The 16743-nt window shown below is 44.2% G+C and overlaps 6 protein-coding genes across 6 annotated transcripts in view; 2 read left to right on the forward strand and 4 right to left on the reverse strand.

Annotated features, from left to right (window-relative positions):
* The window catches only part of PAAG_04170 (hypothetical protein), a gene marked incomplete at both ends in the record, with an annotated part of 3572 nt that extends 3387 nt beyond the window's left edge, over positions 1 to 185 (reverse strand). The window contains 2 exons of the mRNA XM_015845190.1: positions 121 to 127; positions 172 to 185. Of these exons, the coding sequence (XP_015699416.1) occupies positions 121 to 127; positions 172 to 185 (21 nt within the window). The remainder of the gene's footprint in view (positions 1 to 120; positions 128 to 171) is intronic.
* Positions 186 to 3544: 3359 nt separating this feature from the next.
* On the forward strand, positions 3545 to 5075 carry PAAG_04171 (hypothetical protein; the record flags this gene model as incomplete). Its single annotated transcript, XM_015845191.1, has 3 exons — positions 3545 to 3970; positions 4573 to 4740; positions 4839 to 5075. 3 exons carry the CDS (start codon positions 3545 to 3547, stop codon positions 5073 to 5075), a joined length of 831 nt encoding a protein of 276 aa, XP_015699417.1.
* A 268-nt stretch (positions 5076 to 5343) lies between these two features.
* PAAG_04172 (hypothetical protein) lies at positions 5344 to 7469 on the reverse strand (the record flags this gene model as incomplete). Its single annotated transcript, XM_015845192.1, has 3 exons — positions 5344 to 6712; positions 6778 to 6913; positions 7022 to 7469. The coding sequence occupies 3 exons, from the start codon at positions 7467 to 7469 to the stop codon at positions 5344 to 5346; spliced, it is 1953 nt and encodes a 650-aa protein (XP_015699418.1).
* A 1109-nt stretch (positions 7470 to 8578) lies between these two features.
* PAAG_04173 (serine/threonine-protein phosphatase 2B catalytic subunit) lies at positions 8579 to 10487 on the reverse strand (the record flags this gene model as incomplete). Its single annotated transcript, XM_015845193.1, has 5 exons — positions 8579 to 8651; positions 8693 to 9591; positions 9659 to 9916; positions 9975 to 10306; positions 10370 to 10487. 5 exons carry the CDS (start codon positions 10485 to 10487, stop codon positions 8579 to 8581), a joined length of 1680 nt encoding a protein of 559 aa, XP_015699419.1.
* Positions 10488 to 11440: 953 nt separating this feature from the next.
* PAAG_04174 (hypothetical protein) lies at positions 11441 to 12052 on the forward strand (the record flags this gene model as incomplete). Its single annotated transcript, XM_002793856.1, has 2 exons — positions 11441 to 11456; positions 11589 to 12052. 2 exons carry the CDS (start codon positions 11441 to 11443, stop codon positions 12050 to 12052), a joined length of 480 nt encoding a protein of 159 aa, XP_002793902.1.
* Positions 12053 to 12505: 453 nt separating this feature from the next.
* On the reverse strand, positions 12506 to 16674 carry PAAG_04175 (hypothetical protein; the record flags this gene model as incomplete). Its single annotated transcript, XM_015845194.1, has 14 exons — positions 12506 to 12549; positions 12641 to 12917; positions 12990 to 13220; positions 13297 to 13726; positions 13810 to 14286; positions 14340 to 14401; positions 14487 to 14730; positions 14810 to 14885; positions 14953 to 15392; positions 15451 to 15784; positions 15855 to 15944; positions 16001 to 16109; positions 16170 to 16334; positions 16393 to 16674. 14 exons carry the CDS (start codon positions 16672 to 16674, stop codon positions 12506 to 12508), a joined length of 3261 nt encoding a protein of 1086 aa, XP_015699420.1.
* Positions 16675 to 16743: the final 69 nt, after the last annotated feature.

Here is a 16743-nt window from a genome sequence, read left to right on the forward strand (position 1 = left end):
AGCATAACTACATACTTAAAACACTGAAGTCCCTTGCACCAAGTGATCACCATGACTTACTTTGCAAATTTCATTTCGCTGACAAAAGCAACTTTTTAGCCGGCAGAACTAGCATCATACATTGAAACTGATAAAGAAGCACAATATGAAATAAGACCAATGTTAGATAACAGGTGTAATATCATGGTGCGGTAATGACAGTGGGGTTATTATTCTTCTTATTAATTTATCCACAACTCTCACAGCAACGAGTGACAGCAGGTTATAAATAACTCGATATCTCCTGACAAGCAACTGCAAAAAGTGGTAGCTTTCTAGGGGCTTCACATGGCAGATCACCTGACCACAGGCTATTCCAAAGGAGGCTAGTCCCATGCATGTCCCAGAGAGTCTCGAGGCAAGCCACGCGGATTCACGTCAAACCATTTCATCTGACTGGACCATGAAACCGTCAACCACGAGAGAACCAGGAGAAGATCTTCAGGCCTCGCTAGAAACAAACCACACAAAACGCCTGTAAACGGGCCCGACGGTTTAGCATAGGACCCACTCACGTTACGGGTTTCCCATGAACTGTTACTCTTGCGCCAACATAAGCTCATACGGAATACGGAGTAGAACTCGCATTGATCTGGTTCAAAAGCTCGCTTCTTTCGTCTCCGCTTGCCTCAACTGGGTGCTGTTTTCCCTATCATTAACAATGACAGGTTGGACAGGGCATTTGGTGTCCCCCACATCCTACCTGCAGAGGCTGCTGCTGTGCATAATTGTGCAATTTTTTTTTTTTTTTTTTTTTGTTGATTCAGAGGTCTGTGCAATGATTCCATCGGGGAGACCCAGTTGACTCACAGACCTCCTCAATTTTATCAATTGCAGTTGGGAAGCAGTTATCCGACTGTCAAAGGTGCCTTCGTGATTCCTAAACGAGGCTGGACATGCGAAAAAAGCACCCGTGTTTCCCGTCCAAGGTGGAACCATACGCACACCGTGCGACTGTTCCCATCCTTGGAACGAATTATTATGATCAAATGATTTGCTTCCGTTTCTTCGGGTTTGGAGTCGCTGCAGCCCTGGTTCCAATAATATCCTTATGGTCCTGGGGTTTATGTGTAACCGCAACCTTATTTTGGGGTCTTGTGAGAGAGTATCTGGAACGCGATCATTCTTCGCGTCGCCTTAGATGAAGAATCTCTAAGCAATTCCAGGTGGATGCTCAAAATCCCATGCAGGGATACCCGAAACCAAAGTTCTGGTTATTGATAATATGTTGAGAGATTCACCCTTACTTGTTGCTTGAATGGTAACATTCTATGCAACAAGCTGGAAATCTGAACCTCCTATCAAGCTATCCCGAACTTTGAATTAGAAAATATATAACAAACTACTAGTTAATAAATCTAAAATAGATATTCTTTCAAGTTGTACCATAAAATAATATAAATTCTCTTTTAAAATTAAAAGTAAACTAAATCTACATAATATGTAGTTAATTAATCTAGTTGAAGATCTATATAAAATACTAACATAAGTAATAATCTTGAAGAAACAAAACCACCTTGAAATAGAAAACAATACCAGCTAAAATTATACTAGTGGCTAATAGAGATTTTCATATAATCTTTTAATAAACAGTGTTTAAAGAAAATTACAAGCGTTTTTACTACCAATGATATAAAAATATCATAAAAAGGTGAGTCATACAATTAAAATTTGCCTTTGATAATGCATCGAAATTAATAGTATCTATTATAGAAAATATAATTATTATAGATAATAACTTAAATAAAGATTTTAACAAAGTATATAAAAAAAGTAAAATCTAGCTATAGCTTTATTACTTGAATCAAATAAATCTATTAATAAAAATAAAAGTGGCAATATACTTTTCAAATACATACAAAACAAAAAATACCTAGTAAAGAAACTGCCAATAATAATAATGCTTTTATATAATATTAGTATTATTACCAAAGATAAAAAATATTTTTTTCACATATACATCTTCAATTAGATATTAATGCAATAAATATTATAATAGTTGTTAATAAAGTAAAATATATAGATATTCTATCTATACCTAATATATATTAAAATACTTACTTTGATAAAACCTGTCAAGCCCATTCTGAACTTTGAATCTGAAGGGAGAATCTAAGCCTCTGTTATTTTTATCCGCATGACTCAGGATCTCCCGCATGCTTTTTCACTCAATTAAAACCTCCCCCTACTCTGGTTGGAAATTGGCTAAGTTATTCTGCCCTGTTGATCTGGGATAACCACGTATATGGATGATGATGATGATGCAATGGCTAAGAGCACCAGTTGGCCACCCCAGGAACCATGCACATAAGCTCCTATATTGTCATTACAAAGGGGCCGGATTGTAACAACTAAACGATTGGTAACTGCCCAAAAGGTAAGCTCCCAGCCTTACGATCGTGGATATTCAAGATGCAGAGCCTGTCATCCCACATAAATAAAGGACCGCCAATTGGAAAAGTAAATCCATTATTCTTCCAACATGGTAACGAGTCATTCCCGTCCCTCGAAGTTCCAACATTGGAATCCGATGAGTAGGCAAGGGTCTACCAATTTCCTCAGTAACTACTATGTAGTTAACTACTCAGTAGTTTAACGAGTTAACTTACACTTCTCTGCCCTTTATGTTCAACAAGTCCATTGGCTCCAGCTCTGATGATGTTGAGCATTGGAGATAACATTTGTTGTCACGGTTTTATTTTCGTGAACTTTAAACAATGTTGACTTAATCTAAGGCCTTGTGAAAGGAGCTGGGATACGAACAGCAGTGGAATGCTGTTTGTTGTCTTAGGACACTTCCATGAAGCGTCAGAGTTCTTGTTATATGCTTCACAATATTTCATAAAACAAATATTGCTTGACAAAATCTACGCAAACTTTCTCTCAATTGTTGGGAAATAGGTTTATACAATTATAACATTAATTGATTCGTTAATATATATATATAATAGATATATAGATATTTATATTATATTATCTATACACTTACTTAATCTATCCGCAATGCATCTCATTTTCACAGGTGCCACTGATCTCGTCGGATTCCGAGTTCTTAATCAGATGTTACCTTTGATCCCAGGGTGAACATCCAAATTAACAATCCTCAGCCGTGGACCTGCCGATATTGAAAAAGCTCGAAGGAGCTGAGGGTTGTGTGTGGGCCCAAGGCAAATCCCAGTCACTGGTTGGGGTGGTTGTATGAGAGACTCATTCTGTCGCTGATATGTCCTGCCAATACCAGCTACATCGGAGGAAAAATATAATATTCTATATGAAAGGACAGAACTGATTGATGCGTGATGTTTAGGGAGGACATTAAGATCACCAAGGACTGCCCTTCAGCAGCAGCTAACGCGTTCATTAGTTACACTGGCTGATTCTTTGAAGCATATTTATATTTCAGGTAAGTTTCTATCTCCTATACGGGTGATATATTATATTACTTGCTAACTTGCAATGTGAACGGATCAAGGTGTAAGTTTCAGTCGCACCGTTAATTGATATTATGGTGGATACTGATCACCTGGCTGAAATCCTTGAGATCGGACCTGGCGTATCCACTAACTTCATACAATATAGGCTACAACAAAGCCAGGCAAATTCACTCAAACCTTCGCCGCTGTCAAAGGGCGAATGCGAAAAGGCTCTGCTTGATATGGCTAAAGCAAAACACATCTTTCAATCCCTATTCCCTCTGGCAAACCATGTTGATCCTACATGTATTTGGCAGTGCGCTAAGCAACCGCCAACCGCCAACCTCCAACTCCCACTCTCATATCGAGTGATGGAAGCTTTTGGTCCACTATATAGAACGCTTGCTCCAGGCCTTGTTTCACCGACACAGGAGATTGGCATTATGACTACGGCGCTGACGATGGGCAATGATATGGTTTGGAAGGATCAGGTGTATCCAAAGACGGGTGCATTTTTAGTAAGGAAGCTAGTAGTAGGATTGCTAAAGAGAAAGTTGGGTTAAACTGATGCGTTATAAAAGCTTTTCATGTGTTTATAGAACCGTGTTTTGGTGTGTTATATTATTATCTAAATATCTCCCTGGAAATTGATTTTTGTATACATACGTACTCCTAATATAATAACAGATAGGCACATTTTCTTCAATGTAAAGCCATCCTAATAGCCGCTTGCTTTCTGGCATGTTGTGCATTCATTGCAACATATATTCTAATTTTGAATGATCTGAAAAAACAATCCAATCTAGTTATATTTCGATCTCCACATATGAGCTTCGCCATTAGTAACCTGAATTTTACTCGCCGACAGTTATCTAAACACAGAAAAGATTCCTACAGCAATTAACAAGCCAGGACCATCCTTAATAATTCTGAAGTAAAATATTCCCATTAAAACCAAACTCCACCTTCCTCAACCCATTAGACATACCAAAACCGCCTTACCCACAAGCGTCATGCCCCTAATCCCCCAACCCTCTGACTTCCCCTCCTCTCTAACCCTCACCATACCCCCCACCAATCACGAGATCCACAAACATTCTCCTGATCCTACACGGACTAGGTGACAAATCGCCCGTTCATATCCTTCGTCTCTACCCTCCTGTTACGTGAGACAACCTGCATTGCCCTAAAAGCGCCAACGCCTTTCCCCCTTCAGCCTCCAGGCTACCACTGGGGCGACGATATCCTCTTCAATCCCGAGGCCCTGGACGCAGACCTAGGATTTCACGTGTGACTGGCAAGATTGTCCAGGAGCTGATTCTGTCTGTGCTGGTGCGAAGACATGCGTAACGGGGGAGAGAAATTTTGATATTTGGGTATGTCCAGGGGGATAGTGTGGAATTAAGTGTTAGGTTGGAGGTTGGAAGGGGTGCGTTGGTTGATGATGGATTGAATGGGGAGAGGGAGTTGAGAGGAATTATGGCAGTTGGAGGGGTATTGCCACTGTCAGCGATTAAGGAGGATGGGAGGCAAAGCGGAGGTACTGGTGTTGTTGGTTGGGGCACAAGGACCAGAGAGTGCTATTACAGATGCGGGACTATGCAGGATGAAAGCGAATTTTGAGTATGTGAAGGTAGTGAAATGGAAGGGAAGGATGGGAGATGAGACGCCTAGCAACCGAGAGGAGATGTTTCCCATCACGCAGCTTTTGGTGAAGAGGTCGAGGAGTACTAGCGGAGTTCCGGATGGAAGTAGAGAGATTAGTTGAATTCCATATTCTCCAGTTGTTATGCTTATTAGACCAACATGTCCTCAGAATGGACCTATGTTTCTCTCTTTTGGTGTCTCATAATGGGAAAACCACATGTGTTAAAAAAAAAAAAAAAGGAAACTATTTTACATCCGAGAGAGCTTGACGGGCTCTGTTGATTTGTTGCAGTGCTTTAGTTTCCGGAGCTGCTTCGATCGCTCGCCCACCTTCATAAATCACGGTACGGAGTGACTCCTCAGTGTCTTTCAAGGCGCGTCGGCCTTCTTCGCAGACCTCTCGCTCCCAGAAGCCTCGTGCCGCATCCCAGCCCTTTTGTTGTTGACGCAGGGAGACTAAAAGTCCAATCGTCGCGATGGTGCCGGCTTCATATACCGAAGAGCTTAAAGAGGACACATACACCAAGGCGGAAAGCGCGGAACTTAGTGAAGTGGTTGACACGCTGAACAAAACAAGTTTCTGTGCGAGGGCATGTAAGGAAGGGACACTTAAAGTAGAAAGTTGGTGCCGAATATCTGGAATCTGCGTGGGCCAAAGCTTCTCCTTGGGAATCGACGACGATAACTTGGCTTCTGGGGACTCCTGAATATCCAGCGTTGAATTCGCCTCGTGATTCAACAGTCCTGCCTGATGGATTTTCCCACCAATCCAAATTACTCCGTTCTCAGCCTCTGGGAGCCATGCCGTCCGCAATATACGAGAAGTTATCACCCCCACGTCATCTACATGCCAAAATAACTTCCACCAAGAAAGAGTCCGCCATGGTTTACTCGCAAATGCCTGATTGAGAGTGTCTCGAAGTTCTGTATGCGCACGTTCCGCCCACGAGCTAACTGTTTCCTGCAAAGCCATTCGTACTTCTTCCGGGACAGTCTTAGATTCACGCACCAATTTTTGTTGGTTCTGGTCCTTAATGATGCTTTCCTCTGCTCCATCTAGAACTGATCCAACAAGCCTTCTAATTGAAGGATCGAGAGTCTCATCCTTCGGAGGGGCCGACATCCATTCTATCAAAGGTTGAACCCCGCTCCCCAACCAACCCTTCTCATACTCTGTTGCATTTTGGACAGATTTACGGAACGTATCCAATGCCGCCTCCGCGCTGTCGATATCGACAAAAGAAATTCCTTCTTTTTCCTGAGTTGAACCTTTGTCCAAATTGAGCTCGAATGCAGCACGTATTGTTTCAGGCTCTTTGATATTCGCACGTTCTACCAGCCTCATATATGCCAGTAATCCATCAATACCTTTCCCACAAACAATGCTCTTGTGCACAGGGTATCGGATAAAAGTATGAGCCCCCGTACTGGTCGACTGGATGGCAATGGTAGGAACGAGAAAAGCGCTACTTGTGATATGGCTATCCGCATTCAAACTCGCACCCAGGGGAGAAACGAGAATTTCCAGGTTGGCAGCTTTCAGTGCTATTGAGGGAACCGATATAGTTGGGACCAAGCTATAGTCAGCAGCGAGATCTGTTCGTTCGCCATACCTAAAAATGGTGTTATCAGTATTTCAAATCCACCCATCTCAAGGAAGTTACTTAAGACGCCATACTTTATCAATAAGCCACGGGAAGTGTCCATCCGATATGTTTCCAGGTAATCCTCCCATTCCTGCTTTGGACTCAACGGGTCAGCCAGGAGTAGTCGCACAAGCCTAGCCGTCGTAGACGTATTATCCAAACCAAGAACTGTTGCAGAGTCATGAATCAACCCAGTCAGCCAAAGTTTGATATTTTTAAACGCAAAATGGACCGCCAATCCTTCCTAACTGTCCATATATGAGCTCCAGAACGTACCAGCAACCCGAATAACGGGCATCTCGGTTTCCAGTCCCCTTAAAGCCAATTGCAGCCTACTCGAGTTAACATGTGTTGCAGCGACATCATGCACGCTGCGCAAGGCAGAATATAGCTCCTGAAACCGTTCCGGGATATTCCTCGTGAAATTGACTGCGTGCGGAGCTGTGGATGGAGGAGCAAAGGTCGACGCGGAACGGCTGCGACAAATAGGATTAAGATTTCGGTAGCGTGCGGAAGATGCCTGGGAGGAAATTGAGCGACGCCATGTTGAGCAGGAGGGACAGAAGAAAAAGGATTCTGTGTAGAGGATGGCCTGCATTGAGAGCGAGGAATGGAGTTTCGGCGGCATTTGGGGGAGAAGGAGTATGAAGGATTGGTTGTTGTTGAATGATGAAGAATGGCTCGGGATTTTGGGTGGTTGGTTGTTCCGGTGTTTTCTTGGCATTCTGGCAGAGTTTGGACATCAATGACATCGGCCATATGTCTTGAAAAGATGAACAATAGCAGATTATTCACTCAGACATAGTAGTACATTGATGTGTCATTCAGTAAGTGAATTGGAGCATTTATACTGCTTTGAGGTTTCCCTCCACCCCTACATTAAAATGAATGTACTCTGTACACAACTGTGTATTGACAGTTAAATATCTAGATCAAACGCATAAAAGATTGACAGGACGAATTATATTTGCATCAAGACAGCCGAATTTCAGACAATATGGATACACATACAGATATTATAGCTTTTGCACCTTATTCCGTTCTGCAGAAGATCTGTGAGTTTTATACAGTGCACATACAATTGACATTTCATTGGCTTTTAGGGGCATACCTCAGGATAACAATCATGTACACCGGAATCGTAACACATGTACTAATTTGTCATACGTCACAAAAATCTGCATTGGTGGAATAAGAACCAAGTAAACTTCAGGGGAAAATTTACATCGTGTAACATTAGGTTTGGGTGTATCATGCACATGCCAGTCATACTATGCAAAATCATCGGTCTGGGGGAAAAGAAAACCAAAAGGGGTGTAGAGGAAACTGTATGTATATACAGGAAGGGAGATAGGGAGAGAGACGAAGATAAACAAAACACAGAGGATAATTTGCCCAAAGGCAGTATGCTGTATTTGATATCATCAAAGGTGTTAATAATAAAAACAAGGCCCATGCCTTATTTTCAAAATTGTCTCAAAAAGGTCATTATCTCAGCGTGAGAGAAAGGAAGGCATTAGAAAAGGAACATAAGAAAAGAAGTGCACACATCTCTCAGAGACACAGCATATCCATATAAGTTTTTCTTTCTCTTTTTCTTGCTCACCTCTTTCCATGACCAAAAACAAGCAAAACGTCTATCTCTGTGTAAGACAAGCTATGGAACCAGGGCATTAAACATGCAAATACATCGTGACGCGAGGGCTCAGTTAGTAAGGGGTTTGAAAAGCCACAAAAAAAAAAAAAACGACACCGATAAACGACACCGATATCAGTTTGGAGCTTGTGGAGTTGTGGTTCTAAAACAAGAAAAGGGACGAGAGTTAGTTTCATCTACTGTTCCGGCTTGACACGACGGTTTTTACCGGACCCAGAAGACCTGTTGGTATTCTCCTTTAGCACCGTTCTGTTTTGCGTGTCACATATAATCGAACAGGTAGAACTCACATGCTGATCCTTCGGGCCATGTTCGTCAAGCCAGCGTCGTTCTCTGCCTCTTGCGCAGCACGTTCCAATGCTTGTTTCCGCTCCTCTTCAGTTCTCTTCACCACCTCTTCGTGGGTGGGTGGAAGACGTTCGTTCTGTAGGTCGACCTTGCGAGCATCTTCGAAGTTATGGATGGCTTGCTTGATACCTTCCGCTCCGAGCATCAGTGTGCCGGCAGGGAGGCGGCCACCCGAGGCAGTTTTGAGTTCAGTAACTCTCTCTGATTCTTCACGTAGTACCTGGAAGACTCGAGAGAGACGGCCAATAGCCAAAATCTTGTTTTTGATAGCACGTCGTTTGAACTCAGTGCTCTCAGGATCCATTTGAAGGGCGGGCGATGCGGCGCCAGACACTGATGGTGATTCTTCCTCCAGCTCTTCTTTGGAACATGTGTTCAAAATGGCGATTAGCATGTCAGTGATTTTTTCGCCGACAAATGGGAGAGACCATGTGAAAACATCCATGAAATTCGGTAGCCAGTAAGGGTGGGGAGTGCAGTTGAACTGTCTGATGTTCATGACGTTGTTTTCGTATTTCAAGACGGCAGCTTTGTTGTTGTAGACGTCAAGATAATTCGGAGCACTGAAGATCGTCATTACGCTGGGGAATCCAGTTGTTCGTGTTTTCCTATACATTCTGTAACCGGCATCCTGGGCTTCGTGAGCTCGAATAATGGATAGCAAATTATTTTTCTCCAGGAATGCGCAAGCAGCGGGATAAGAGAAGAAGTATGAGCATCCTCTAACGTTATTGTGCACAAAATACTCTCCTGTTTTTTCCTGGCCGAATTCCTCAAGCGGGTCAGCCCAAAGTATGTCGCACATTAGTCCTTGGGTAGGGGGTTCTCTGAACCGGTCAATCTAGGCAAATGCCATTAGTTACAACATCACAAACACACAGCACAAGGGATTATCCCCCCGAACTTACTGATTTCAGATCTTCCAAAGTATGTAACTCTGGACTTAGACCGCCATGAATGCAGAGGAATTGTTTGTTCATAATGGCAGCCAGTGGCAAAGCACAGAAAGATTCGGTACAGGCATCATAGACTTTCTCTGAGTACTTGTGTTTGCACTCTAGTTTGAATGTGAAATAGTCTGTGAGATGGCGACACTCATGATTCCCTCGCAATAACCATAGAGAGTTTGGATACCAAATTTTCAGGGCCCAGAGGTATAAGACACACTGAATGACGAATTAACAAAGATTAAAATTTAAGAAAGACAGTTGATAAAAAACATACCTCGATACTGAAATATCCTCTGTCGACATAATCACCAAGGAAGAGGTATCGCGTCTCCGCGGGGTCGCCACCAACTTCAAATAGTTTCATAAGATCATAATACTGGCCATGGACATCGCCGCAAACTGTAATAGGCGCGTCCATTTCTAGGAGATTAGGTTCCGCGCGCAGCAACTGGGTGCCCGTCTGTATAATCCATAATGCTTGCTCTTCAGTAAGGCGACCTTCACGATAAAAATGTTGTTTTAGGAACTGTAGGTTTGGTTTCGTTGGGTCTTCGAGAGACCAAAAATTGTCGTTTGTTGGAACCTGGAACGCGGGTGCTTGTACCTCTGTTGGAGAATGTTAGTCTACGCATTTCACTAGTTAATGATGACGAAATCCGGTCATGTCACCTTTACAAACTCTCTCGTGGGTAGAAACCTGAGTTCCATCTTCCATGGTATGGAGAGTAAAGTCGATTTCAGGAACAGGCTTCTTCTCCGTCACCGCTCGCTCTATTTTGGCATCCATGTCTGCAAGCCAGCCTAAGAGACTTCGCCGAAAATATGGTGAATACGTTTGCGACGGAAAGGCGTAGGGAGGTAAGTCCACAGCAACACAGGGAAGGAGATGACAACCCACACAGTCAGACGAGGGAATATCAGTGCCGGCTGCAAGGGTTCAATGATGATACAGGCTTTATCACGACAAACAAATCGGATCAACAATAATAAGCACTATGTAGTTGGTCGGGGGAAGATCAAATCGCTCCGGGCATCATAAGGCGGGTTCGTTTAACTGATAGCTGCGCCAGTAGAAATTGCCCCGCAACAGATTTAAGAAAGTCGAACTGGTATGTAGAGGTTGGTTAAGTTCTTGGGGATTTGCTGCAATCAACGCTGATGCAATTACGTTAGTGAATCCATGATTTGGACATGGCATAGATTGTAATAAGGGAAAAGAAACATACTGCTGCTTGGAATGTCACCTTGAATAGGGGAGAAAAATGTAGTTGCCACTGGCATCGAACACCGGGCAAGGAATTGGAAAAGTTGAAATGTTTGATGTTGATCGTTGGCTGCGGTATTCTCCTATGTGGTGTTGTGTGGAAGAAGTGGGAGTTATTGGAGGTCATGGATGGCTCAGTGGGCGGTGGCAGAATAACCATAACTAGTCAGCAAGAAACCCGGACGTTTATGTCGGCTACGGCCTCGGGGACCTTTAACCAAGTTCATTTAACTCCCACGTTCTCTATAACCGGCGTATCACCCAACGACAGCAAGCATCAACTACACCACCCACCCACTCAGGCCTGCACAGCCATATATATATACCCTTTTTGGTATATTGACCTTTGCCTCCTATTTGCATCTTAAGTTGTGTATCACGCACCAATCATCTACATATCCAGACTTCTGAACCCAGATAGCTTCTCTGGCCCTCCTCATATCCAATAACCCCTGGAAGTCTTCTTTCTTTGAGCCATGTATGAATCATATAGTCAGTAGCTGTCCTGGTGTTCATTTCAGCCGCGATCAAGGACCCAATGGTTATTAACATGTGCCTCAGAACCCCACCCTCTTCTCGCCCAAATACCCTTAACGGTCTCGCCTTTTATATCCTTACCTACAGCGACAACGCTGTCATATACATATAAATCCGTATCCTCCACTCTTCCCCCATCAGTTTCGGTCGACCCAAGCAGCTCAGATAAGGTTCGCTATGTCCTTGCCCCTGGTGGTGGGCACGCGGCTCACCCTAGCGAGATCCTCGCATCCTGCGAGGCGTTAGAAAAGCACATGAAAAAGATGCAAGAAGATAGCCTAGCCGCAATCAAGGATTGGGAAGAATCGATAAGAAAGCGAGATTTGGCGGAAAAGCGTAGAATCGCACCGGGATGGCTCGATCGGGAGGAGAAGTTACTGCAGCCTATGCGAGTGACCCCACATGCGTCCGAAGTCGAGTCAACTTCCCCTCAGAATCAGCACCCAACGACTCAGAAATGTAAAGAAGGTACTTCGGGTACAATGTGTACAATGTCAGAAAGTGAAGGACAAGAGTTGGATCGTGCGTTTGGTGCGCTTGATATGCGATGATCCCGTATATTTGCCAGGCGAATGCGCAAAGTCTTATCCCGGCTGTTGGACTGCATATATGCCAACAGCTTGCCATCCCTCTCTCGGGAGAAGCGTGATCAAAGGACGAAGGGCATATATTTTTCGAGAAAGCATCATCCAGGATACAGGGCACGTCGTAACCAAGGGAACAACTCTAACCCTTAGTATTCTACGAGCAGATCCCAGATATGATACGAGAGCACAAACGAACCAGAATATCCGAGAAAATACAGGGATCTTCCTTCAGGACTTCTAGTGAGAATATTAACTCATTACTCGACAGCGTCAACCGCTATTATTATTAACCAACTTAGACTTTTGATTACAAAATGTTATGAAGTCTTGAATACCTTCTAGGAAGGGAAAATATCATTAAATAAACCAGTCCCCATATACATCGTCTGACCATGTTATCGTGGTTTTGCCGCTCACTCAACATACAACGTAATCTGGATCTTCGAATTGAAGTTGCCATGCTAAAATAGAAAGGTTGATCAGCTACGGCGGGATCGTGTAAGGTCAAGGTGATATGGCTATGAAGCCAATTGGATTGGAGGTCACACTTACTGGATGCATAACCGGTAAAACTGGACCAATCCTCCGAGACGTAATATGGGATACCGTTCCTCTTTATCCTCTTCAAGGTGCCCATTCCTCCTAAGGCTGGGCGAATGTTCTTGAGCGCAGTGACACGCTTGAGAAAACCGACCAGATAAGCCAGAGCCAACTCTCTTCCAAAACATTGATGGGGACCGTCGCCGAATCCGATATATTTCTCGAGTGGACGGTTCAATTTTATTGTTTCTGGCTCCGGGTATGCCTCTGGATCGCGACAAGCAGCAGCCTATTTGAAATATTAGCTTTACAGAAATGCCCTTTTTAGAGTAATTGGATTGCTTCACATGGGTGGACGAACGAAATATGCGATAATCTGGTCACCGGGCTGGAAGCTTTGAGCACCAAATTTGCCCGGCTGAGTAGCAACGCGCATCGTGATATGGCCAGCTGTCAGACGCTGCATTTCGAGAACATATCGTCGAAGATCGTTGTCAGCCCGCTCGGAATTTTCCTGAGTCAGAGCCCGGAATGTCTCCAGGTGCTCCGCGTTTTCTGGAACGGCAATCATGAACTCGAGAATTTCAACAACCTGAATTGTCGCAACACGAGCACTGTCAGCAATTCTTTCCAGGCAAAGTCTAGGAAGCTTTTCTAAAATTATTTACCGTGCTGATCGCAGCACCAATGCCACCGAGTGCAGTGAATATCATGATGTCTGCGATTTCCTCCACCGATTTCCCACTGGCGAGAAGCTCCATAATACTGTCCCTCCCAAAGTCGCGGAGGGAAGTCGCGTGGTCGTGGGGTTTGATACCGTTGGTCATAGCACCTATGATGTTATGGATTCTGCTTGCGCTGGTAACTTTTTTGATGTATGCTTCGGTGGATGCAAGTAGCCTCTTGGTGGACGCTTGCGCGTCGCGACGGCGGTTCCATGCGAGGGCAGGATCGTCGTTTCCAAATCCCCAGACGCGAATATCCAGGAGATCGCTGTATAGGCTATCTATGTTATATGTTCCGGAAGTGTTCTCCTCTGTCTTCAGATCAAATTGGAAGAGGTCACCCACAAAACGTGCCATGACAGGGATCGCGACACTATATTTTAAAATAGGGGTTAGCTGGCGTTGGTGGTCAAGCAGGTGGAGAAAATACTTCTGCGATTTCATTGAACAACTTACTCTTTAAGGATATCGACATGATACGTCCTTCCTCCAATTCGGAACATACTACCAGTCAAGAATTTGTCGGTCTGCTCCATGATGAATTTCGAGACCAGACCTTTCAGTTCACCACTTCCATAAAGCAATCCACCATACAAATTTCGCTGGTCTCTGTTCCGTGGCATATCGCCTGCAAGCATGAAGTGACCGAAGTCACGTCCCTCAATAAAATTTTCGTAAGGCTTTCCGAAGGGAACGGGGAACCTTTTGGGGTCAGTTAACATTTGGGAGATTTCTGAATGCTTCGTCAGAATCATGCGTCGGGGTGGAGGTTTTGGATCGGCTTCGGTATATTGAAACTTTGTCCCGAGCTCCGTTGCTATTTCGCGGTTCATATCCTTTGTGTACATTGGCTGCATTACTGCGAGAGAGTTAAATGGAAACCACCCTGGCAGACCACGCTGGATGAGTTTGTAGAACATGGAGCCTCCCAGCCTGTTTAATGTTATCAGCACATATGTATTCTAGACTGCAAAAGCTCAGCTTACGTGTTATAGTCCTGCTGAATTTCTGCCATTCCCCAATTTGTCAGTGCGGCAACGTTGTACTCCTGTCATAAGCGTTAGCGATGTACGAATGGCTGATGGGTGTGAGGGCAAATTTCTCACATGTGTATTGAACCTGTCTGAACGAACAAGGGTTATGGCATCAGAAAGCACAGCCCTGCCGACGGTATAAGGGGTACAGACACCCGACCCCGGGTCCATTCTCGGTTTTGCATCTTCAACGTACAAACCAGGATAGGCTTCTACATTATCGGGGTGTCCGTAAAGGTTTCGGAGATGATCGGCAATTTCTGGGTCAGGATTGATATCTTCGAAAGTTTCATGGGGTTTAAGCTTGAAGAATTTGCGGAACTCGTTGAGTGATGCCGTTCTCCTATGGAGAACAAGTATTAGAAAGGAACCCTTGGAATTCAAGAGGCCAATTGGGGAATAATAAGTAGCTATCTCCCTACCATTGGCGGGCTTGGTGTATACCCAAGATCTCGACGACTCGCAAGGCTTTCGGCGTGTTCTTGGGTCCAAAAGAACCTGTAGGGTGTGGGGTTTTGTTAGCAACTACAGATCGTTCCAATTCATTATACCAAGAACTGCGTACCTGCTGGGTCCTCCATGCTTTCCTTCAATATTCTCACAAGATCTTCATCCCGGAATTTACCATCCTCCCCTCTTTCGATGCCACCAAAATTACGCTTACTCGGATCTTTGGGGATCATGGATTCGAACCTCCCAAGAGCTTGCAAGCCATCCTTCAGGGACAATTCATCGATGGACTTCCCAGTGCTTTTGAATATTTCCCCAAAGAAGTCATCCAGCCATACTTCATCCCGCTGGGAGATACAAGAATGGAAGCGGTATAGCAGGTTGAATTCGGTAGTGACCTGATTGCCGATGCCTCTTTCGGGACCTGATTTTACCAACGAGTCTGGGATGTCGACGCGTGGATCCAAGGTCCATGTACTGTCAGAATGGTGGGTGTTGGTAATAGCACGGAGGTAGTCGTGAAGGCTAATGTTGATATACAGTCCGTTTACAATCCTAGAAATTTTGTAAGCCTATCTCGTCAGCCCCAAATCGATGAGTTCACAGAACATACAATCTGGCTGTCTGGAACAGGTCCTCGTCCAGCTTGGCAAGTGAAGCTTCATCATCTCCTTTGGGTGTGAAACGTCCTCCCTCATTGATTAGAAGCAGAGTCTGAGCTGCATAGTTGTGGAACCGGCTGTACAGCACTAGGAGGACGTTGCAGCCAGGAGATTGTCCAATTAATCTCTCATCGTGGAAAGTGTCCGGCTTGAGGAATCCATTCTTCATAGTCCTAACCTTCAATTGATCTTCAAGACTTGATCCGTACAATGGCGAAAGGTCAAGATAGGACGAATTGTTATTAATATTCATGTCGCGCCGGTCAGTTCGGAATATATCTAAATCTTTTCAGCAAGTCATATTCGACTCTAAGGGCATTCTTTGTTCCTCAAGGGCTCATTTTTTTCTTCTTACCGTGAATAATGAGAGCTGCATGATAGAACAACATGGATGAGATTCCTCCTTCATTCTTTTTAAATTGGCCATCCTCCCGTTTCATGAGAACTATGTCAAAATATCAACACAATGTTTTCTCTCACGCAGTCATTGTTGGGACTCACGGTCAAAGAGCAATCCTGGATCCGGTCTGACGCCTGGAAGCATGGTGTCGTTTCGGATCGACCTTGCATATGGCATTCCAGCCTTTCCCAGGTTCGGGAAATGTACATTCTGCGGTGATACTATTAATTATCTTTACCTACACCCACCTCTCAAATGCGGTAGACTCACGTTATAGCTTCCATCTGGGGTCCTGTAGTAAAACTGTGGCCCCTGGAAGTTGATCGGGGGATGTTCAAGACTATCCCAAAGTCTCGTGATAAGGAGGTTTGTCAATTTAGTTCGGTGTTTAGAACCTTGTGGCAACGCGCCAACCATGGCAATGATGTTTTCCATCTATTATGCCGTCGGTTTTAGTCCATGAAAACAAACTGCTCGCCAGACTCTTACTTACCGCCAGCAATCTGTCATTCATGGGTTTCCCTTTCACAGTGTCCTTAACGAATTTGATTACGTCGCCAACTCTTTTCAGGTCCATATTCTTAGGATGGTGTTTCATGATGGTCAGAATGAGGGAAGCACTGTCGATACCCGTTCCATCGTTGTCTTTCTTCGTGACGGTGTCATCCTCACTAGTTGATTTCGGAGAGACAATCTTGCGGATGCCATGACCAAATCTGTATAGGGTAAAGGTCACCACCGCTATCACAACACTTGCCGTCAGATATGAAGTCATCTTTATTTGAAATTAATTGAAAGCGATATGAAAGAACAAAAGCCTGTTCCCAAGACAGGAGGAAGACCT

Source organism: Paracoccidioides lutzii (assembly GCF_000150705.2).
Source record: "Paracoccidioides lutzii Pb01 unplaced genomic scaffold supercont2.10, whole genome shotgun sequence".
NCBI lineage: Eukaryota > Fungi > Ascomycota > Eurotiomycetes > Onygenales > Ajellomycetaceae > Paracoccidioides > Paracoccidioides lutzii.